This window comes from Malus domestica, chromosome 12 (assembly GCF_042453785.1).
Source record: "Malus domestica chromosome 12, GDT2T_hap1".
In the NCBI taxonomy this organism is placed as follows: domain Eukaryota; kingdom Viridiplantae; phylum Streptophyta; class Magnoliopsida; order Rosales; family Rosaceae; genus Malus; species Malus domestica.
Window position 1 is genome coordinate 25,680,412 of NC_091672.1, and position 23,574 is coordinate 25,703,985.

General features: G+C 39.0%; 3 protein-coding genes across 3 annotated transcripts; all 3 read right to left on the reverse strand.

The window, feature by feature from the left end:
• Window positions 1-2,237: 2,237 nt before the first annotated feature.
• On the reverse strand, window positions 2,238-4,407 carry LOC103423510 (uncharacterized). Its single transcript, XM_029089716.2, has 3 exons — window positions 3,833-4,407; window positions 3,225-3,585; window positions 2,238-2,781 (listed from the first exon to the last, which is right to left on the reverse strand). The coding sequence occupies exons 1-3, from the start codon at window positions 4,270-4,272 to the stop codon at window positions 2,572-2,574; spliced, it is 1,011 nt and encodes a 336-aa protein (XP_028945549.1). The 5' UTR covers window positions 4,273-4,407; the 3' UTR covers window positions 2,238-2,571.
• Window positions 4,408-10,078: 5,671 nt separating this feature from the next.
• On the reverse strand, window positions 10,079-13,820 carry LOC103450739 (probable serine/threonine-protein kinase WNK5). Its single transcript, XM_008390113.4, has 7 exons — window positions 13,164-13,820; window positions 12,287-12,552; window positions 11,889-12,112; window positions 11,658-11,815; window positions 11,215-11,554; window positions 10,750-11,094; window positions 10,079-10,657 (listed from the first exon to the last, which is right to left on the reverse strand). Exons 1-7 carry the CDS (start codon window positions 13,263-13,265, stop codon window positions 10,278-10,280), a joined length of 1,815 nt encoding a protein of 604 aa, XP_008388335.3. The 5' UTR covers window positions 13,266-13,820; the 3' UTR covers window positions 10,079-10,277.
• A 4,321-nt stretch (window positions 13,821-18,141) lies between these two features.
• Window positions 18,142-23,289, reverse strand: LOC103450738 (uncharacterized). The gene is made up of 9 exons (XM_008390112.4): window positions 22,690-23,289; window positions 21,919-22,104; window positions 21,590-21,682; window positions 21,032-21,214; window positions 20,851-20,953; window positions 20,584-20,769; window positions 19,269-20,482; window positions 18,698-19,110; window positions 18,142-18,609 (listed from the first exon to the last, which is right to left on the reverse strand). The coding sequence occupies exons 1-9, from the start codon at window positions 22,990-22,992 to the stop codon at window positions 18,549-18,551; spliced, it is 2,742 nt and encodes a 913-aa protein (XP_008388334.2). The 5' UTR covers window positions 22,993-23,289; the 3' UTR covers window positions 18,142-18,548.
• Window positions 23,290-23,574: the final 285 nt, after the last annotated feature.

Below are 23,574 nucleotides of genomic sequence, written 5' to 3' on the forward strand. Positions count from 1 at the left end.
GTTTACAAAAACTGTTATATCTAGTTAGAAAGCTTTCTCACTAAGCTAAGAACTAACTGCCTAACTACCTTATAACATACTATGTAATCTTTTGATAAGTGTCATTCATTTCTGCCATAGATTTATTTGTCACTAGGATGTTGGTTTTCTTCACTTCACTACTCTTACACTTTTAATCCTATCATTATCTCACTATATATGCATACTAGGATTGCAAAGTGAGCTTATATTAGATCCGATGTTTTATGATTAATTTTCACTCGATAAAAGTTAGAGAAAAACTTCTTCAGTTCTCTGTCATCTTCAAACACTAGTAACTTCTTCAATTCTTGATTCTCGAGTTGTTTCTATATGATTCAACGGGCTCGATCACATACATCAATAGTTAACAACCATTATGTGAACATGATCGGCTTCCAAAAGAGAATCTCACTGAATTAATCAGTTGTGTTTCGCAAATCGGGTAACGGCTCCGTCTTACCAAATGCAAGTCTTTTTTAGGTTTTTATTTTATTTTTTTATTTTTTATATATTGTATGAGTTGTGGAACCCTATTTCACTTCATAGGCCGGTGCTCACATGCTTGTTAAAGCATGCATAGTTGATAGTTGTTGTATATTGGAGAAAAATGAATGGGGGTCCCAAATATAGGCTTTCTTAATAAGGGTAGATGGACTTTTGTCAAATATCAAATTTCAAATCTTGAGAGATTAGTTGATATTGATTAGTGATTTAACAAGATAAAATGATTAAAGTGACCCCGACAACATCATTAAATAGATTATGGTACGATTCTCTGATTAATTTACCCCCTAATACAAGCTAATTTGAGTTTGATGTGTACATTCAATCCACTTCTAGGGCTCATTATCTTTTTCTTGTTATGTCATATGGGGCTCTAACAGTGACGTCTCAACCAAACAAATCTCATCTGCTCTTGCCAATTGCTATTCAGCTGGAAATATAAAACATTAATCAAGTAACCAAGCTTCACTATTTTCAATTTTAATTTGTAACCAACCGAATAAATCTGCCAATCAATCAAGAATCTTTGGCGAAGAAAAAAATGTAACCAAATCATCGAAAATGTTGTTTCATATTTCCAAAATGCCAATCATGAAAAATGGAGTGGAATTGACAAAATATATAAAAAAACAATGAACGCAATGGATTTTGTCAACGATTAATTTTTCATTATACTCGAAACACTGGTAAGTGAGGTTGGAGTGGAATTGACAAAATATATAAAAAAACAATGAACGCAATGGATTTTGTCAACGATTAATTTTTCATTATACTCGAAACACTGGTAAGTGAGGTTATTATGCCACTCAATTGTAACAACTCTATTTCTTTTTTTCTTAATGTACCCAACGGCTATGACATGATATAATAGTAATAAAGTTGCTCCTTGTCACGCATGTCATAAAATGGGCCTTATGCCAACCATTGCACCCAAAAAAATGATTGACAATTCTAGGTACACCCATCAATTTAGTTTGCGCACCAAACATCTCTCCCCCACCTCCACCTCCTCTAAAAAAAAGGTCCAATTTGGTGGAATTACTGTGCTCATCACTGTAATCAGCAATAACCTACATCAAAGGAAATGCAATTGATGCAGAAATTCAATTCCTCCTATCAATTATGATAGCTACAATATTTCTTAGAAAGAGGGTCCTATCAGTTGTAGCAATGTGGCTTGAGGTTCCACTTCGTCCACCATCAAACTTGGAGAATTAATTTATATGGAAAAGAAGAAAAACCAAAGAAAGAGGAGCTAAGCTGATTCTGATGTGCATGCTTGTGCTGGGAACAGCTCAATGGCCTACTGAGTTGTGTCATAGGGATTGTGCTTCTCTATGCACGATTGGCAATTGGGTTAATCCATTTTGCTTGCCTTCATGTCGGGCAAGATGCGCCGTTTTGCCACCCTTGGAAGTTTCCTGTGGTTGTACTCAGTACTCACTGCTCGGGATTGTGTCAATTCCGCAGCCACCACCACCACAGCTTCAATTCCTGATAGTGGATATAGTTTCACCCTTCTAATTATTAGAAATTACTCTCTTTTTCTAGTCAGTTGTATTCCAGTTGTGTGTTAAGATAACATTACCGAGTAACTACTTATAGTTTTATTGTGTGACACAATATACATTTATGGTTTATTGCATGACACATCACATGGTAGATGCTCGCTTCGTGGATCTTGTTACAAGAGACGCTCCAACTCCAAGACATGAAAACCAGTGGCATGTATAAGCTGAACATGTACATTGTACAACTCCACAATGCATAAAATGTTTACAAATTCACAACACAATACATACAATAATGAGATGCAACAATCCTGCAACAAATTGACAAACTGGAAACACAAAATCTTTAAATCTAGATGTACAATACGATTCAAAGGTATGAACAAACCAAAACCCTTCAAGCCATGGATCCCATAATATACACAATCCTTGTGTAAGTTTCTTGATGACAAGGAGAAAGAAAAATCCTTAAAATCCTCAAACCCCAATCAATTATCTCACCCAAAAAAGAGAGTAAAGAAAGTATAGTGTGTTTCTATGAAGTGATGATGTGTGTGTATGTAAATACAACAAATGTGTACAGTACATATAGAATGACTGCAATGAGGATTTGTTCAGCAATGGAAACTGTCTTACAAATTTTTCTAGAATTTGAAACCAATGGAACTTTGAGTTGTATGGAGAAAGAGGCTTGGCTTCTACTGTCTGGGACAAAGATCATTTCCCCTGAAACACATTTAAATCCCTGCACATGCTCCAAATCAAAAGAAACCCACGTAAGTTTTAGGCACTGAATGCAAAATGCCACAAGCTAGACAGCTAGAGTTTAATACATGAACAACAATAATTAAGCGCCACATGAAAATGAATTACAATACACTGTCAAATGACCAAAGATGCATATGACAGTGTTTGATGGAAAAATATTACAAGTATTTAAAGATTTTAAATGCGTTTTTTAGTTCTTTTTAGAAAAGCGCCTTAGGACGTTCTTCTCAAGGACACACTTCTAATTGTTTTTATAGGAGGAATTTGAATTTTTAGTAAAATTTTAAACCTATTTGCAATTAAAACGCTTTCAAGTTTTCAACAAAGATACTTGTAGGCAGATAGGTATTTTACATAAGAAGTCTCAAGCGAGTTCTACATTAAATGAAACAGTGACGACTAGTTGCTCAGCAAAGTTACCTCTAGTTGCTTTCCAACAGTGACGACTAGAGTCTCTGGCCCTGCATCAAACAGCAATGCAGAGCCTCCCTCTGATCGGACATTAAACTGAGAGTGCTCAAGCGGAAGGTGAAGGCACAAAGCATGATCATCATCGCTCTCACGCATGTGAATGTGACTGCCATTATTTATCTCATTCTGTAAAAAATTCTTACTAGGGTTTTGCTCCATGGAATGATCTTGGTGATTGTATCTTAATAACTTTACATTTCCCATTTCACTTCCAATCGTCTCAAATTGCTTTTCTGCATTTCCATTAAAAACTTGGCTCAGCTGCTCAGCAATTGCCTGAACTTTTCTTGCAACCTTCTCCATATTGTTGCTGCAAAGCAGTGAACAGCATAAGTTATGAACTTCACTAAACTAGGGTTAGTTGCAAATTGGGAAATTTTCCAAGTCTTCACATGAATATTTACCCGAGTTGCAATTTGCATATTAATTAGTTGCAGTTTCTCAACTATACCAACTCCGTTAAAATTTTCATCAAAATTTCGAGTTCCTACAACAACAATTTTCATGGAAAAATTAACTAGATTAAGTGAGATTAGTGTTTCGGGGTGTTTAATTACCATAAGTCCCGATATCTTTTGTCATCCGATACCTGCGGAAGCCATTTAATGTCCTCGCGATTCCCAATGCGTTCAATGAATCGTTTTCCGATTACTCCGTCGTTTCGGGAAACCGACTCGGCTTCCCAAACCACGGATCCCAACTCCTCGGCCGAAATCCCGTGATTGCTGATCCGAAACGCGCCGAACTGCTTGGCCGAGGCGAGAAGCCGGGCGAAGGACTCGGCGGAGAGCGATCGGAAGTCGACGACAGCAGGGAGTTGGTGACGTGTGCCGGAGCCCGAAGGCGGCAACGCGGTGAGCTCCGGGATCTGCAGGGACTTGTCGAGGAATTGGATGAAGTTCTGGTTGGCCGCAGAGCGGGAGCCTCTACCGGTTGGGATTGGAGAAGGAGGCGGGTCCGCCGTGGTTAAGCGGCCCTTGGCGCGCATTATAGCCATGGGGGCGTAGGATGGCAGCCAACTGAATCGGAGGGCGATCAGTAATCAGTGGTGAGGAATTGGTTGGTCAGTTCTTCATATGAAGAAGGAAAAGGTGGCAGCTTTTTCTTTAATTTAATTTAATTTGATTTTAATTGCTTGCACGTTGGCCTTGTTTGAGTTTGTGAGTTGTTAGTTTGGTGTCTTGGGACCCATGGCCCATGGGCCTTAGTGGCGGTGGTGGTTGTATTGACTCAAATTTTGGGACAATTTATGCGAAACGGGTTGATCGTTATAAAGTTTTAAACAGAACAAAAGTGACTCAAACTAGTGTTTAAAATTTCTTCAATACGGTCAATTTCCATGGAAGTATTCACAAAATCAAAGAAAAGTGGAGAACTTCACCTCATATCAGTAAAACTCTTTAAGTTTAAGCAAAAATCAATAGATATCATCTAGATTTTTTACACATATGCTAAACATTGGAGAACTCTTATATTTTGTCTAAGCCAATGTTTGAAAATCCTTAAAGTTCATTTTAAATTTCAATCATTTTCATCGAAAATAACCAACATTGATAACCATATTCGAGTATCCATCGATATTTTTATAAGCTTGTATATCGATATTTCTATTGATGCCAATATTTTTAAACACTGGCCCAAACAAAGACGCGGCGGCTTGTGAAGCAAAACTAGAAACATAGAAAGCTAAAAGAACAGTTGAGGCTCGAGTACGAACCAACATGCAATTACGAAAACATTGAGGCTCACGATCATTCATGGGGGAGAGCAGCTGGCCATGGCTTGAGCCCAGAAGCATTATGGGTTAAGAGGAGGCCTAGGGCATGGGAGACCGTCCCTCGAGAGAACATGAACCAAAGAAGATGGGTGATGCGAGACCCAAATATCATCACTCATCTTCTTCCAGGCCAGTGAGGCAGCTAGGTCAGCTGCATGATTCGCTTCACGAGCAGTCCAACTCCAGAGAATCCATTGAAAGACTGTCGCCACCTTGGAGATTCTGTGTTGAGGCGCAGATTCACTGGTCGGGCCCTTGCTGAGAGGTGATCAATCAGGGATTTGGAGTCTGATTCCATGATCACGACATGATAGGTATTATTTTGAATCAGTATGGATTTGTATATTTATGATAAACCAAGTAAGTTTAAACTTTTTCATGGTATCACAGAGCTAAGAAAGTCTCACGACAACCCTAGAATTTTTTTTCTCGCTATGGCCTCTTCTGCGTTTTCCTCCTCCGATTCCTCTTCTGCCCTAACCCCTTCTGCTATCCCTAATGTCTCCAATTTTTTGACGATCAAGCTTGATCGTACCAACTACCCTCTTTGGCATGCGCAAATGCTTCCCCTGCTTCGTAGCAGGAACCTCGTCTCCTTCGTTGATGGCACTAATCTGTGTCCTTCGGCTTTTCTAAAAGACACTGACGGCAATCTCACCACTGCTGTCAACCCTGCTTTCGAACTATGGATGCAGCAGGATGCCATGGTTATATCATGGATCAACAGTTCCGTTCACCCCACTGTTTTGGCCACTCTTATTGGCAAAAATAGTTCTCACTCCGCTTGGACTTCTCTCCGAGAACGTTATGCTTCCACATCAACTGGTCGTCTTTTACAACTCAGGAGTGATCTGATGAACACGCATCGTGGTGATTCATCCATTGCTGATTTTCTGGATCGTGTGAACTCTCTCGCTGACACTCTATCTCTCTCGGGGTCTCCTGTTTCAGACTCGGACTTGGTAGCCATTGTTCTCAACAATGTTGGTCCTGCGTTTGAAAGCACCGTCTCGTCTGCTCAAGCTCGCGAGGATGCCATCTCCTATGGTGCTTTGGAGGCCTTGCTTCTCGGTGCCGAACGTCGCCACAAGATGAGTCAGGTGGTCCACCTTGATGCTGCCCCTACTGCTCTCATTGCTGGCCGTGGAGGGCGCGGTTTTCAGGCCGGTGCTGGTCGTGGTCGTGGCTTTCATGCTGCTGCGGGTCGTGGCGGCCGTGGTCATTTTTCTGGTGGTCGTGGCGTGATTCAACAGCCAGGAGCTCGTGCTCCTAATGATGGTGTCCTTGGTGTTGGCCCTCAGCAAAGTCATGGCTTTAATCCCAATGGTCGTGTTCATTGTCAAATCTGCCACAAACCTGGTCACTCTGCTATCAATTGCTACAATCGTATGAACATGGCATACGAAGGTCGTGTTCCTGCGACCAAGCTTCAGGCCTTTGCTGCCGCTGCTCATGCTCCTGACCATCTCCCCGTGGCTCCTCCTCAAGTTCAAAATTGGCTCTTTGATTCTGGAGCTAATGCTCATATTACGAATGATCTGACACAAGTGGCTGATCCCCGAGAGTACAATGGAAATCACCATGTGAATGGTGTAGTTGGCGGCACAGGTTTGCATATCTCTCAAGTTGGTCACTCACATATTCGCACTCCCTCCCATACCTTTAATCTTTCCAACACCTTATATTGTCCCAATGCTTCCACCAATATTATTTCTATCAATCGTTTTACTATGGATAACCACTGCTCCCTGACCTTATATCCCCATTCTTATCGTGTTCAGGACCTAACAACAGGGAAGATCCTTTTGCAAGGCCGGAGTAAGAACGGCTTCTATCCTTTTTCCAGTCTTTCATCAAACAATAAACATGGCGTTTTTGCATTTTATGGTGGTCGCGTCTCTGATGCAGTGTGGCACTCTAGATTAGGGCATCCTTCTTCTTCTATTTTAAAGTTTTTAGTTGCTAGAAATAAATTGCCAATTCATGGTCATGTGACTTCTGCTCTATGTCACTCTTGTCCTCTAGGCAAAAGTCACAAGCTTCCCTTCCCGCTTTCAAGTTCAATTTCCAAATTTCCTTTAGATTTAATTCATTCGGATGTATGGACTTCCCCGTCTTACTCGATTGATGGATTTAAATATTATGTGATTTTTATTGATGATTATTCGCGCTACTCTTGGATATATCCTTTAAAACTAAAATCCGAAGTATTTAATACTTTTGTCACTTTCAAGAAACTCGTTGAAAATATGTTTAGTCGACACATCAAATCTTTGCAAACCGATGATGGTGGTGAATATATGAATCATGTTTTTAAAACCTATTTATCCTCTCATGGCATTCATCATCGTTTTACATGTCCTCATCACCCTCAACAAAATGGCCTTGCCGAACGTAAACATCGACATATAGTTGAAACTGGCCTTACCCTTCTTTCTCATGCATCCATACCTGTCACGTTTTGGGTAGAGGCTTTTCACACTGCCAATTATTTGATTAATCGCTTGCCCACCAAAGTTTTACATAATGCATCTCCCTTTCAAACATTATTCTCCACTCCTCCTACCTATGAATTTTTAAAGGTTTTTGGATGTGCATGCTTCCCATATCTTCGCCCATATACTCAAAACAAACTTCAATTCCGGTCTAAAAAGTGTATTTTTCTTGGATATTCTTTAAATCAGCTGGGCTATCGTTGTTTTGATCCATCCACGGGTAAATTTTTTATGTCTCGCCATGTTATTTTTGATGAAAAATGCTTTCCCTATAAGGATATGGTTGTTCCTCCGGTTTTGCATACTCCATCCCCTGACATGATCACCATTGATCCCATCCTGCCACCTCCAAACCCACTCATCCACACTTCCCACCGTGTCCACCCTATAACCTTGCCACCTAATCCTAACCCATCTCTACCTTTATCCACTACCACTCCACCGTTTGCCAACCCAACTATCCCTCTCATACCACCCACTATTCCTTCCCTTACCTCTAACCCTTCCCCTGCGAATATTGGGATCACGAGCACTGTGCCCCTGACACCTCTTCTACCATCTCACTCCATGCTTACCCGAGCCAAAGATGGCATTCGTAAACCTAATCCCCGCTATGCTTTAATTGCTGTTGCTAATCCTTTGGTTGAACCCTCCAGTTTTACACAGGCTAACAAATGTCCACGGTGGCGTCAAGCCATGGCTGAGGAGTTCACCGCTCTCCAACGCACAGGCACCTGGATTCTTGTGCCGCATCAACCACATCTTAATGTACTTCCCAACAAATGGGTTTACAGAATCAAACGCAAATCCGATGGCTCCATCGAACGCTTTAAAGCACGACTTGTTGCTAATGGCTTTCATCAGCAGGCAGGCCTCGACTACGCTGAAACGTTTAGTCCTGTGGTTACTCACGCCACCATCCGATTAATTCTTTCTGTTGCACTGCATTACAATTGGACTATCCGACAGTTGGACGTTCAGAACGCCTTCTTACATGGTTCCCTCTCTGAAGATGTCTATATGCGACAACCCCAGGGCTTTGTTGATCCTCAGTTCCCAACTCATATCTGCAAATTGCAACGTTCGCTTTACGGACTCAAACAAGCCCCCAGGGCGTGGTTTCAGTGCTTCTCCAATCATCTAGAGGGACTCGGGTTCGTTGCTTCCCAAGCTGACTCATCCTTATTTACTTACTTTGATGGCACCACCATTATTTATCTCTTGATTTACGTTGATGACATTTTGGTCACTGGAAATCATAGTTCGCAGATTGCTCGACTCATTGCTCAGCTTGGCTCACTTTTTTCTATGAAAGATCTTGGGCCTCTCCATTATTTTCTAGGCATGGAGGTTACTCGTACCACATCTGGATTTCATTTGTCCCAGGCCAAATATATCAGGGACCTTCTTCAACGCACACACATGGCCGACTGCAAGCCCATCCACACGCCATCATCTCCTGGCCGTCGTTTGCTTCTTCACGAAGGAGATCCTCTTTCTGATGCTACTGAATACCGTAGTATCGTGGGTGCCCTTCAGTATTTGCTCTTTACTCGTCCCGACATTGCCTTCTCTGTCAATCAAGTATGTCAGTTCATGCACTCTCCCACAACGGTACACTGGGCTGCTGTCAAACGCATTTTGCGTTATCTTAAAGGCACTCATGATCATGGCTTGCTCTATCGTCCAAGTTCCCTCTCCATCACCGCTTATGCGGATGCGGACTATGCCGGTGATCCTAATGATCGTCGTTCCACAGGCGGTTATTGTATTTTTCTTGGATCTAATTTAATTTCATGGAGCTCCAAGAAACAACGTGGTGTTTCTCGCTCAAGCACTGAAGCTGAGTATCGTCAACTCGCTTATACTGCTGCTACTTTGTCTTGGTTTCGCAATTTATTTCATGATCTTCATCTTTCTCTTACACCCCCTCGGTTATGGTGTGACAATATAAGTGCTCTTGCCGTTGCTTCGAACCCTGTATATCAAGCACGAATGCGACATGTTGAAGTTGATTATCATTATGTTCGTGAGAAGGTTACTCGGAAGGAAATTATTGTGGGATATGTTGCATCTTCGGATCAGGTAGCAGATTTTCTGACCAAAGGCTTGTCTTCCACTCGGTTTCACTTTCTTATTTCCAAGCTTCCCGTTCTTGGTCGACCGCTTAGCTTGCGGGGGCGTGATAAACCAAGTCATGTGCTGCTGACTTGAAATGATTATGCTGCTACTAAGCCATGTGCTTATGAAGATGGACAGAAGAATAACACAGGCTAAGCCATGTGCTTATGAAGATGGACAGAAGAATAACACAGCTAGACAAACACTTTCTGTTAGTTGTTTATTGCATGCGTAGCTTTTATTATTGCATGTGTGTATGTAAATCTTGTATAAAGATCAAGCTGCTGTTGTAGAGTAACTTAACAAAATTCAATTAAGTTGAATATATGAAATCAGTCTCTAGAAACCTAGTTTAAACTTTTTCAATTTAGACACAATAAGTTAATAAGCGGCATACGAAACCCAACAAATTTTACACAAAAGAGAAGTCCACTACGCAGAATTATGTCTCAGGTTCATAACAATCATAATCTACAACGGTTATTATCATGAACCATAAAATCTTCTTATGGCTCGAACGTTTTAACAACAATTATTTATTTACGCACACACTAGTACATTGCAAGTGTAAAGAAACTTGTTACTTGCCTCCCAAGGAAACTACAACTGCTAGCTTCCTGGTGTTTGAAACCCAACGTTCTCAATTGTCCCAACAGTCTTAAACAACCACCTCTTGTTTACCTCCTCCACCAGTGACCTGTGCAACAATTGGCTGTGCACGTCAATGAGTGATTGAATTTTGGGTAATTTTCTTTCATGATGATGATTCAATTTTTGAGGTCTGTGGTTATCTAGTTGTGAATTGCAATGTTTGTAAGTATTTGCAACCCTGCTTTTTGAAGGACAAAACCGAGTAGATTTGTGAGTAGTCTTTCCGAAGCTCATGTCAAGGAGATCATCTTCATTGCCTGAGTAGTAACTTATGTTGGAGTAGTTGCAGGAGTCGAATGAACTCTGAGAACTCACATCATCATTCATAAACAGATCACCTACATTAAAATATATCAGATCAATTGCATTTGAAAAATATTAGACAAGCAAGACTAATTGAGTAGATATTTTTTTATTTTCATAAATGTACCTTGAAGCGAATCATGATTCTTGCAGTGAAAGCTCAAAGCATGAAGAGAATTTTGGGATGAAGAGCAGGAAGAGAATGCGTAGAAAGGATGATGGGTGATACCACCATTATTATTATCATCTTCTTCTTCATAGTTAAAGCTGTGCTGATGAGGATGATAATCTCGGGGTGAGCCCCATTTCTTACTACCCGCAATCAAAGAAGATATCTCGTTTTCTATCATCCCTGCGATCTCTGGCGGTTCCCAGTCATTGATTTCTAATTCTTTCACCATCTCCGTTGCTACTTCAATCGCAGTGTCGTTCAAAATGTCGAAGGGAAAGTATATGTTCCTAACATTTTTCCCTGTAAGAAAACATCACAAATACAGAAGATTACATACTCTAAAAAGTTTAAGGGTCTATTTCAATCTACATGACCAGTTAGTCATATAGTGCAATATTTAAATTAGGGTTGAGGATTTACCGTCCAGGTCAGAAATTCGAACTTTGAGAGTAATAGTATCATCCTCTAGATTCATTTTTCCAGTGATGATCATGTTTGTGCTTCTTTCCAAATCAACCTCAGCGGCAAAATGTAGCTCATCCTCCTCATCCTCTGCCTCCACGACTGGATCATTATCAGGAATTAACTTCAGAAATGGGATTCTTGGGGAAGACGCTAGCTCTCCATCATCAGAGGCTAGAAAAGGGTCTAGCAATAGCTCATGTGCCGGCAACCTCTTTGAAACATTCTCCAGACACTTCCCTACAAATCGTTGAGCCTCCAAATCTTCAATATTGTAGAATGCGTTTGGTAGCTTCCCCTGAAAGCAAAAGTCACATAATATAACATGTCATATATACATGTGTCATGCAATGTGACACATTCACATTGCTGAGCAAGTGAAGACTGAAGACGAAACTTACTGAAGTAACTTTCTTGTAAATTTGGGCAGGATTTGAGCACTCGCTATAGGGATATTCTGAAGTAAGCATTTCCAACACACACATGCCAAAGGCATATATGTCTACCAGCTCATTGTATTCCTCATCGTACAATTCAGGCGCCATAAATTCTGGTGTACCTGATGAAACAGAAGCAAATTAAAATTGAAAAATTAGGAAGATAATCAGAGAGATGTAGTTCAATATCATTACCTATGACACTGTGGGCGTGTTGCGTACCACGAAGAATAGCAGCCAAGCCCAAATCACCAATCTTGACTTGCCCTAGGTGGCCATTAACAAAGATGTTGTCACACTTGAGGTCTCTGTGAATCACAGGTGGATCAAGTTTGTGCAAATAAGCCAGACCACGCAAGATCTGTCGGGACCAATTTTTCACTGCTCCAATATTCACTTGCTGGTATTTCTGTCTGTACCTGTTTAAATTATTATTGGAGTGTGAAAATTGCTACCCTTATTTTTTGTGTGTGCACAAATAACTTAAACTTAGAAGTTCCAGTTGCCATATTTTACCATGATCAACTACTACCTTAACACATTTAAGTCATGTTGTGTGCTGTTAGTTATAAGTGGTGAGGTTAATTAATTACTCTCTGAGAGTGCCGGAGGTGAACATTTCGGTGATGAAGTTGAAGGTTCGGCGATTAACATCGATCCAAGATGCGTAGTATTGGATGATGGAGTCATGATTGAGGTTCTTGAGGAGGTGAACCTCGGAGTATAGGCGCTGAAGTTCGTCCGGTGAAGTAAAGACATCATTAAGCTTGACTTGATTCCAAGCCACCTCCATTCCGAGGACCTCATCAAATGCCTTGTAAACTGTCTTCATGGCTCCTTTGCCAAGCATTTCCCTGAACTGCTTGGAAAGAAACATCAATTAAGAACAAAACTGCCCTCTTAATTAGCGCTAATGATCTGACTAATTATCATCCAAATTAATTAATCCATTTCCAAGTTTCCCTGGAAGCATGTCTTTACAAATAGACAAGCAGGACAAATTTAGGGTAGAATATAAAAATCAATCAGGTTGCATCATCCAATTGGGCGAATTTAAGAATAAAACTGATCGGATGACACTCTTTCCGTTTTAAATCAGTTTAAATTAATATCTTGTACAAATTAACATGAAAGTTTGACTCGGCAAACGTAGGGAACTAACGTATTTAACCATCCATTATTTGGTTCATAAATTATATTCTTGTTCTTCTAATTGGTTAATGAAAATATAAACTTAATGTTAATGTTAATGAGTATCGAATTAAAAAATTAATCATCATATGGTAATTTTCTTGCATGCAAATATGTGTAAGCCTTTTTTTTTTTGGTCAAATATGTGTAAACCTTATTCCCTATATAAATTTCTAAAATAGTTTAGTAGAAAAACATATATATAACTACAAATTATACTCCCCAAGCAACTAGTTAATTAAAGACCATATAAAAAAAGAAATAGTAAAAGGAACTTACACGTCCATAGCGACCAGATGGATCAGTTTCAACGTAAGCAGGTGATTGTGGCCTGCCTCCATTGGCAGACCTGCTTCCGATCCGGCTGTTGTTCTTGTTCATGGTTGAGAACTAATCAAGCAACCCTTTGAAACTCTCCGACCACAAACAAGTCCCAGCAGCTTTTCACTTGATTATATACTACGTAGTACGTACGCAATACCTCGTAATTATAAACTTATAATTCAACACTAACTAACTTACTATGAGGCTTGTGGAAGACTTTTCTCTACGTGCTAGGAAATCCGAGGCTTTCCCTCATGATTTTCATAAGAGAAGACTCTATACAGCAACCAGAAAAGCCTCGAGTAATCAACGCTGAGCATGATCCAAGCCATTTCCACAACACCACACGATCTTTCGTAGTTTTTGGTAACCATTTGGGTAGAAGATGAAGGTGTACCAAGGAATTTAAATATAGAGGAAGAGAAGAAGATCCGATTCTAATCAAAGATTTTTTTTCAGAAAAGGACAGACTAAATGGAGCAAACTGTTGAGATGTAGGGTGTGGTAGGGAAGAGAGAACAATATTTGTCAACTAATGTACTGGAAATAAATTGAACCTAGCTTGTGGAGGAGGACTGTTTTCCCAATAATATCAAAAAACTTAGAGTATCAAATGAGCACATGTTGGATTTTGGCATGGAACTGGAATATTAATCCTGAACTTGAAGAATCTGTGGCTGTGCTTTGATGGTACCATTTGTGGATGTAATAAAAACCGTAATAACAATCAAAATTATGGAAAAAAAATTGAGATTTGATTAGTTTGAGAGAGACTCGTGAGTTTGGAAAGATATGGGAGCCTTGCAAATTTTGCAAGCAACAATAATATGGATAGAAAAAAAGGTGGGGGTGGAAAAATGTGGGGATATGGGTTCATGTTATAAAAGAAAATAGGAGGGACTTTTCTTTGTTCTTTTTTTTTTTTTTTTTGTTTGGGGTCCCCATTTGACGGAGCTAACGGAATTTGAAGGAGTCCAAATTTGCTCCAAAAGGGAACAGGAACATTATTGTTGACAGTGTTAACTGGTTTATATTATTTAAGTGAGTGATTGTATTGGGAAGGGGAAGTCTAGGTTTTTCTGTGATGGAAACTGCACAGTATTGAGAGCAGAAAGATTCAGAACACTCAGATGCCAGGACTTCAATTTTGAGGCTTTTAATTCACTCAATAACATTAAATACCTCATCTCGATCGTGTTTACCCTAGGACTTCGACTTTCTTTTTTGGTTTCTTTCTAACTTAAACCCTAAACCTTATCTGATTTTTGGAGCTTCATACATAGTTTGAGAGGAGGGAATTTTCAAGATTTCAGAACAACGAGTCATCGGCTCACTCCCAATCCTGCTAATATTGTTCTCCAGCTTCCATATTTCCACTAGCAAGGCTGATAGGTGTGAGAGAATTATCACAAAAGACTTCAGTGGTAGCAGTACACCATTCATACATATTGTAATTTATTTTGTTAGTTCTTCGACGTGATTTTTTTTTTATTCTTCAACAACCTGTCATTAACTTCAGTTGCACATAGCTAGAGCCTGGAGGCTGGGTGACACTTACATATGTAATCGGAGATTGATCTCCATCTCTATTTTGTGTCACTGCATTAACATGACTTGAGAATATATTTATGATTATACATAAGTTTATCTTTTGAAGCTGGACAAGTAAATATTGCTTAAGATGGAGCCTGCATGGCACTAATTAAACACAAGGTTCTAAAAGACGCTAGGCGTTAACTGGGCGGTGAGTTAGGGTCTAGCATCTAGGCGAGGTCTAGGCGGGCGCTTAGGCGGACTAGGTGAATTTAATTAAATTTATTATATTTCGTGTAAATAAGTGTCTGTTTATATTTAAAATATATATGATTTCATCATAAACTACGAAATGGAATGACATATATTATGAGCTATTGGAACATAATGAAAACATGGGGAACAAGTATTCAACAAGTCTCTTACAATTTATTGAAAAAATAAAATGCAAAATGAAAGTTATCTATTTTTTGTTTAAATGAGTCGCAATCTAGGCGAGTGTCTAGGTGGGTCTAGGTGGGCTAGTCGAGTGCCTAGGGGGTATAAGCGGGCGCCTCAGTAAGCCCTTTCTTAATTTTCAAACGCCTAGGCATTAATCGGGGCAGTGATCAACTGCCAAGCGCCTAGACGGCGTTAGGTGGGGATTTTTAGAATAGTGATTAAACATAAACATATAATATTATAATGGTTAAAAATTCTCAACCACGAAATAAGAAACCCTAATCCATTTTTGCTGAGGTACTACTTAGTGATGTGGTTGGCAAAGAATTATTACAATATTTTATTTTCAAGTTTTCCATTTTGATCGAACACGCTCATCTTGTTGAAAGAGTCCGACCACCATTTTTTATTTTTATCTTTTCTCTTTATAAATCCTTGGTGTGGAGAAAATTTTCAATGTATCAGAAACATGACCCGGTACACCAAGTATCATAACAATGGTTTAAATTTTTTTTTTCTTCAAGTTTCTAGCTAATTATATTATTATCATTATTGTATTAAGCTATGTTCTCAACACACCGCAAAATCTCTCCCAGGTGTATGCCCTAAAATTGATTTTTAAAAGTAAAATATTTGTTGACATCATGAGCTTTGTCCCGAATGTGTGATTTGTTACAATTGTAGGGTTGACCTTAACTACTTGTTTTATTAGTAATAAACCCTTACTTTATACTTTATTGTCGATGAAGATTGAATAATTAACACAATAATACATTTTGAGGAAATTAAATAATATGTAGCATGTGTGATGATACAATTTGCCCAAATTTGTGAAAAACTTAATAATTCAGAAAGCATAATACAATTATATATGCACATAATGTTCTTATATGCCAGATCAAATGGCACACGCCTTGTAATCCTTTGACAAAAAAACATTGTGCATGCACTTAAAAAGGATTCAAAAGAATATTGCAAAGAATGAGAATTAAAATAAAAAATGGAGCTTTTTATTTTGTTAATTTTGATATATGAAAATTTTAAGCATGTTGGATTTAATTTTGAGTCGCTAGATATTTTTTTTATTGTTAGATTTGTTCGTGTTCGATCTCAATTGTTGAATTTAATATATTTATAAATTTATTTTTTTTAAAGAAAAAATTGAATATGGATTGTTGTTTAAACCAATGGTCCAACCACTTGGGCTGTCGGATCAAAAAAATAGTTGTAGTGTTTCCATAAGTGACCGACTTTACTTAAAAAAATAAAATATAAAAGCGTTAGCAACTAGGTCTCAGCTACTAACATTGACTCATTTTCTGGATTAAATTTGGCACAAAAATAAGTTTTAACCTAAAATCTTTTTTTAGCTCAATAATTAGAGGAATTTTGGTCGAATTTAAAACTTAAATTTTACGTTTAACTCAACCATCAGAGTTGGTCTTATGAAAAATAAAAATACAGACTTTGTAAGAACCACTGCATATACATTTTTATGTCATCGACCGACTTGATAATTGAAGCAGTTTTATATCGTTTGGTGAACAATAATTGGAATAGTCAGTGGCTAATCTAAATCTACACTTCCCAAGTTGTGGGTTCAATACCAAGTACCCACTTCAGCAATCTTTGATTTATTCATTTTTTGGGGCAAGAAAAGAAAATAGAACTAAGAAACTTCATAGATTTAAATAAAAAGCAGTAGAATTTCTAAATTCAAATTATTTAGAAGTAAGATTAAATTTAGGGCATGTGGTCGATTACTCCCATAATTAAAAAAAATCTAACCTATGCTGACCTCAAAATTTGAAATTTTCTTTTAGAACTTAAATAAGTCTAGACAAGCAAGTGATGGATTGTTATGGTTATGACTTTCTTCTTCAGCCCACAGCGTCGCAGATTCAAACTTTCGCCTCATCTTGGTGTAGTTTAAACTAATAATATCGCTTGATTTTAAATAAACAAAAAAAATAGCCCAGGCAAAGAGAAGGTCTAAAAAAATGAGAGAAAGGATAAAACATTGCTTTAAACAATAAATGAATTAAAACTAAGAGAAATTATGGAACACAATGTTGATGGTTGAATGTTTCCTGTTCCTGCATCACCTTAACATTTTAGTCCGATAATATGACCGTCTGCATTACCCGCACAGTAGCTGGAAGGCTATAAATATTTATACTTGCCTCAACTCCAAATTCGTCAAAAATCAATCATGATTTTCTGTGAAAGCTCCCGTTATATATTCTCTCGTGAAACTGATTCACCACGTGATAAGTATTTAATAGACAAACGATGTATTAATTGAACACATGATAATTGTCTATACGATTGGTGCCGCCAATGAAACTAAATATTGGTTTATACAAGCAATACTAGGAAGGAAGGAATTTAACATATGATTTCAAATGCAGGGATAATACTCATTTGACCGGCTGGAGCTACTAGCCCCTAGCATGTGAATGGCCATAAGCCCATATAAGGTATTGTTATTCACACATCTGTTTTCACCTCACACACATTTTTGTTAATTTTTATTCATTGATCTTTTCTAATCTATTAGACCCGACACTCGAAAATCGAGATGGGTGTGTGAGAAATCAATGAATATGTGGATAGCACCACCTCTGTACAAAACCGATTACGAACTTTTAAATAAAATATGAATTGGACATATACTAAAAAATCAATAATAGTTAACTATACCATGATTTATCTATAGACCGCTGACTATTTAATATCCCCGTATATTTTTTATTAAGAGTTTGTAACCGACTTTATTTGTAAATATTTCCCATAGATAAATGCTTAAAAGTTTGAACCAAAATCATTTTCCTTTGATTTTTTCTTTCCAAGGGCCAAATCTCAGCACATCAAATTGACTCTGCTATTGCTAAAGGACCAAGATATTTCAATACCCCAAAGTCTTTCCAAGGGCCAAATCTCAGCACATCAAAGGCCCTTTTGCACCACTGAATCGACAATCTGTCTACTTAAAAGGATTCTGAATGTAAGTTACATGGAACATCAGCAACAATATTTCGAACAAGCATTTCTTACAACCATCCGTGGGGGGCAACGACGAGAACAAAACCTGGGGAAAAAGGATTAACCAAACCAACCTATACATGAACTACTCGGTGCAGCACACAGCTGTCGAGATTTTTAAAGGGTGTAAAACTTATAACTTGAAATGTACAAATGGCTTCCAACAAACAGAATATCTAACTCCATATGCAACGCTTCCAAAAAAAAGTTTGCGGCAGAGCCATATAAGTAGAGAACAGGCTCAATCCGGTATGTTAGCAATTACTGTAAATACTCTTTCATTCTACCAACCTTATAAATAGAGTATCACTCATGCTGCTGTCAGGCCGATAAAGGAGGGAAATCTTCTTCATCTTTCAAACGGTATGACTGTGCAGCGATCCTGCATGTCCAAAAACAAAAGGTTAAATGGAGTCCTATGTTCACTATCGGTGACTAAGAATTCTTAAAAACAAATGAAATTGTAATACCTATCCTGATCTGTAACCAACTCAGCTTTTGTCAACTGCATCCTTGGTGATGAATGGTCACTGCTTGAGTTCTGGCCGAATGATGAGCCAGCGTCTGTATGTTTGCCATTTGCAGGTCCCTCTGGTGGGCCATGTCCCATTGCCCCAAATTCTACAACTTTCTCAGAGGAATGAATTGAACCATTCGCATTAGGGTGTACTTTCCTTCTAGGGGAACCAGCGGGGCTATCCGAAGATCCAGATTTTCCCCCACCTTTATGAAGAGACATTTGTAGTTGTGACAGATCACGACTGCTTCTGTCGGACGTATAATTCTCTGAAGATGGTATCATGGCATGGCCATTGTTACGATGAGACCTCAGCGGTGCTTGATTTCTTCCCCTTGGCGTCACAGGCCTATCTTTGAAATGGTTCTGCAAAATTTTATGCATAAAAGCACTTCAGATGAAAAGGCCCAGCGACTGAAACATTTAGCTGAAAGGAGAAACTGCAAACGACCAGCAGATTGACAAAAATCTGGCCCTTAAATTTTATGACTTCAAGAAATTTCAGAGGCTTAGAATGAGTATACCGTATTGGGAAAGTACGTTCCGGTTCCACGTGGCTTTGGCAACTCCTCCATACCAAAGGTTATGCCATTAGGCAACATTGGTGGGTTCATTGGATAGAATGGTGGCCTAGGGACAACACCATTGACATTCATCTGGGAAAATGCTTTCTGCCTGTGCTGCACCGACTCTCGAACTGCATCCCATGGCTTCTTGCCCTGAAACTGTGGGTGCACCGGTGGTGGCGCAATGGGAGGAATTGCCACATTTAGCTCACAGTCGTAACACCAACGCCCATAGTTTAGACTAAGTAAATGACTATTGTAATCCCCACTCAGATCTGTTAAGCAGTTAGAAGGTTTAGGACTTCCAGCGATACCACTTGACATTGGATAATAACTAGGATAGAAGTCATCGGAGGAACACACAACAGAACTCAACCGTGACGGATGGTGCTTAGATCCAACAGGAGATGGAGCTTCCTGAATACAACCCAGCTGATACTCATCCTGGTTTCCGACCAAATTATCAGCTGAACAAAAGCTTTCTGGCAATTGCTGATCTTGATTTCCATTGCTAATGTCCCCATCTTCAGTTGATGAGTGAGAGGACCAGAGATGAGGTGCATGCTGTACTTTACCTAAAGGAGATATACTCACTTCACAACTGGACGGCAAAGGATTTTGAGCATCATTTGAAATTGTAAGACCTTGAAATCTGGAGGTAGCAAGGTCTTTTGCATCCCCTGTAAGACGCTTTTCGGAAAGAGCAATTCCATATGGGGAACTGTCCTCTTCCAATAACATTGTTGGGGATGCTACCTTCATACTGCTTTCATGTGGTCCATTAACATCTTGATCAGGTTTCATATCAGTTTCATGTGGTCTAGTCAGACCTTGACCAGATATATGAGCACTTGTAACTTCACCATTCCCTGATCTCTCATGATTTAACCCACATTCCCCAATCATGCCACTAGAATAGGCAGATTCTGATTCATAAAGTGTCTGATCTTGTGACTCTCTACCTACCGATAACGGCACATTACCATACCCATCATTTATGGACCATGGGGCAGGATCTTGGACATCAGGCCTTTGTCTGCCTCCATGTCTGTCCAACGTGTTTGCGAAAAACTTTCGGATCTCATCATCTATGTTTACTTCTGGCTGAGAAAGAATGCGCCCCAGTTTTCGAGCACCATATGTGAATGCACTTCTTATTCGGTAAAAGTTTCCTGTATTTAGGAATGCAGGTTGTCATCAACTAATCAATAGAAAAATCCGCCAAAAAAAAACAGAATAACAAAACGGGAGGACAATAGGGACGTTAATTCACCTTTACTCACACTTCGGCCAAGGTTGTTATTGTCTTTAAGCGGATCAACTATGTTAAGATGCTTTGGTTGAAATGTTCTATGGTTTGTCTCATATCCTCTTGAAGGAACTGAGAACCTTTCCACACATCCCTTGAGAAAATCATTACTCAGCAATAGATCACCGCCACCATTTTCTGGCGTCTCAGCTGCAAAATGGAAGACAAAGATTCTCAATTAAACACATTTTCCCACACAGCATGGCAACAATACAAAAAGATGTTGCTCACCCAAGAGTTCTGGAAGAGAAGATAAACGAACAGGACCACTCAAGCTGATACAATAGCTGTCCCAATCAAATTTACTAAAGTAGTCCAAGAATTTATATAGGACCTATAGAACATTGAACAGCGAGTTAAATTTATGCCATAGGTATGGAGGATACTAGTGCTAAGGCATTAAAGCACTCACCGCTAGAGGACCATTCAAAGATGAATGGAAGAGGTGGAAAATATACAGAACCAAAGTCTCCAAAGCATATGTCGAAATCAAACCATGATGGGCACCAAGAATCCGGCTCTCATAATAGCACCAGGCCTTAATTAGTATGATACTGCGTTTAAAAAGATGGTCTTTGCTAATGAGGCGATCAACCTATGCAATAAGAAGCATCATGGATATGATTAGGGAAGCTCAAGAACAAGAGATATAAATTCCAAAAAAAATCACAAACCACTCAGATCACCAAAAGCATAACATACGATCAAAAGTAAAACTATGACTTGAAAAGGATAGAAGAGGGTGGAGTCACCACTCAAAAGCGTACCAATTGAATAGCATTCAAGGTTATTAGTTATAAGGCATAAATCAACATATTCTTTCTACCAAAGACTTGAAAAACAAGTTTCATTAGACAACTCAGAGCTTCCAATAAAAGAATCCGTTTATACAATCGAAATCTGGAACGCATTCAATTCATATGTAACAAATCGAACTTCATTTTCAGTTCAGCTCTGTATGAATGACTACCTGCTCAAGGAAGCATAGTGTGCATAGCCCTCCTAACTGATTGAAGGAAATATCGACCACAATATTTTGCACAAGGCACTTTACAAGCTTGACCTGCCACAACAAAACCAAATATTCTTTACAGAGGAAAATCAAAACTTGCGTTAACTAGAATCAAAATAATGATTAATCACATCGACTCAAATGTAGTAATTTAATTTAAAGGAAAGGCAGTTACACAACATAAACTCAACACAAAAACTTGACTAGACATGCATGGCAGCATCAACACTAAGGTGTAACTTATACCTATCATCAATCTAATAAGTTAAGGGGTAAAAGCTAAAAACCTCTGCCCGAATCAACTGGACATCTTTCACCATAAACTCAGCAGCCACATTTTGATCTTCCCTTTCAAGGACAGCACAGACGTCATTGGCCAGCGCCTCCTCAACATTCATACCACCAAAAGCAGTCAAATCAATATCTCCATCAGGCAGATAGGTCTTTAGAGGTACAGACCCAAATGGGAACACCTGCAACAATTTAAGTAAAATCAATATGCCCGCGTGGTTACACCCCCTCCACCTCCCCACAAATATCAAATAGGGTCATGACATCATAAGTTAGTCATCGAAAAGACCATTGCTGAGTTTGAGAAAAATAAAATGATACAATGAGAAATTGAATTTGCAAGCACCCAACTCACTCGAAGTAAAAATCTTCCAAGCTAAACCAACTTACATTACCTATTCACATAAAACGTAGATATAATTGCGGATTTAAGTAAACTTTCGAGCTAATCATACAAACGATGTTAGACCATTCGAACCAATGAACTACATTACTTGTAACTAAACTCAGGGTCCAAGTTTTGTGTAGCTAAAGGAAGAAATTTTCAACTTTTCGAACAATACAATCAAATTTAACGGCTTTAATCACCATAGAGGTTAAACTACCGAGTGCTTTGGTCTTATGTCCTACATTAAATTCTTAAACAAAAATAAACAAAAAATCTTTGCAGCCCAATACATCGTACGGCACTAAATTCAACTTCTTTCATTCACATTCGTATGTATGTACGGAATACGTATTTATTTGGTACGTATAAAAATACTGACCTCGCAACCAAGACAACTTTTGATGAGCCTCTGAGCGTAATCGATGACCGCCTTCCTCCTCCTCTCGGACACGTCAGTGGGCTGCACCTGCGCTATGACCCCCTGCGTCGCCTCCTCCGCCCTCAGCCAGTACTCAGCGCTAATAGCCGTCGGCGCAGAAGCAGAAGCAGCCGCCGCCGCCTGTTGATTCGATGAAAATTGGGAAGGAGGTGATGACGACAACGACGATGACGAAGAAGCCCTCTCCCTCTCGTCTAACACGGCGCCGTTTGGTTCAGGCGACCAATCCCGAAGATCGCCCATGAAATAACAGAAAATTACCGAAAAATCACAAAAAAACCGAACCGGAAATCCTCACGCCGCTTGACCGTAAAACCATAACGACGACAACAACGGCGGTGTCGGCGAATTGGAAAAATCGAAGGTTGATTTGGGACGATCAGATTGTACAGATTGGTACGGACGGTTGGGCAAAACGACGGTGTGATTGGAACGAAACGACTTGCAATTTGCGGTTTTGGGGAGACGAAGTGGTTATTAATTTTATTTTTTATTTTTTTTTAATTTCTCCGATGAAGGATTCCAAGTGATACTATGTACGAGTAGGTTTGTCGATTTTATGTTTTTTATGAGGTTTTTATTTTTATTTATTTATTTTTGGAGAATGTTAGACAGGCAAATTTTTAGATTTTTATTAGTGGCCACAGTCGTTATGTGGAATTTCAATTTATTAGTGGCCACATTCAAGCATCAGAATTGCAAATTAAGTGATGTGTTATCAGTAAAAAATAAAAACATTAATTAACGTTTAAGTAATATTCAACAATCATATGATTTACAAAATTTTGTCTAAAAGCTAGTCTTTCAAACATTACTCTTTTGTTT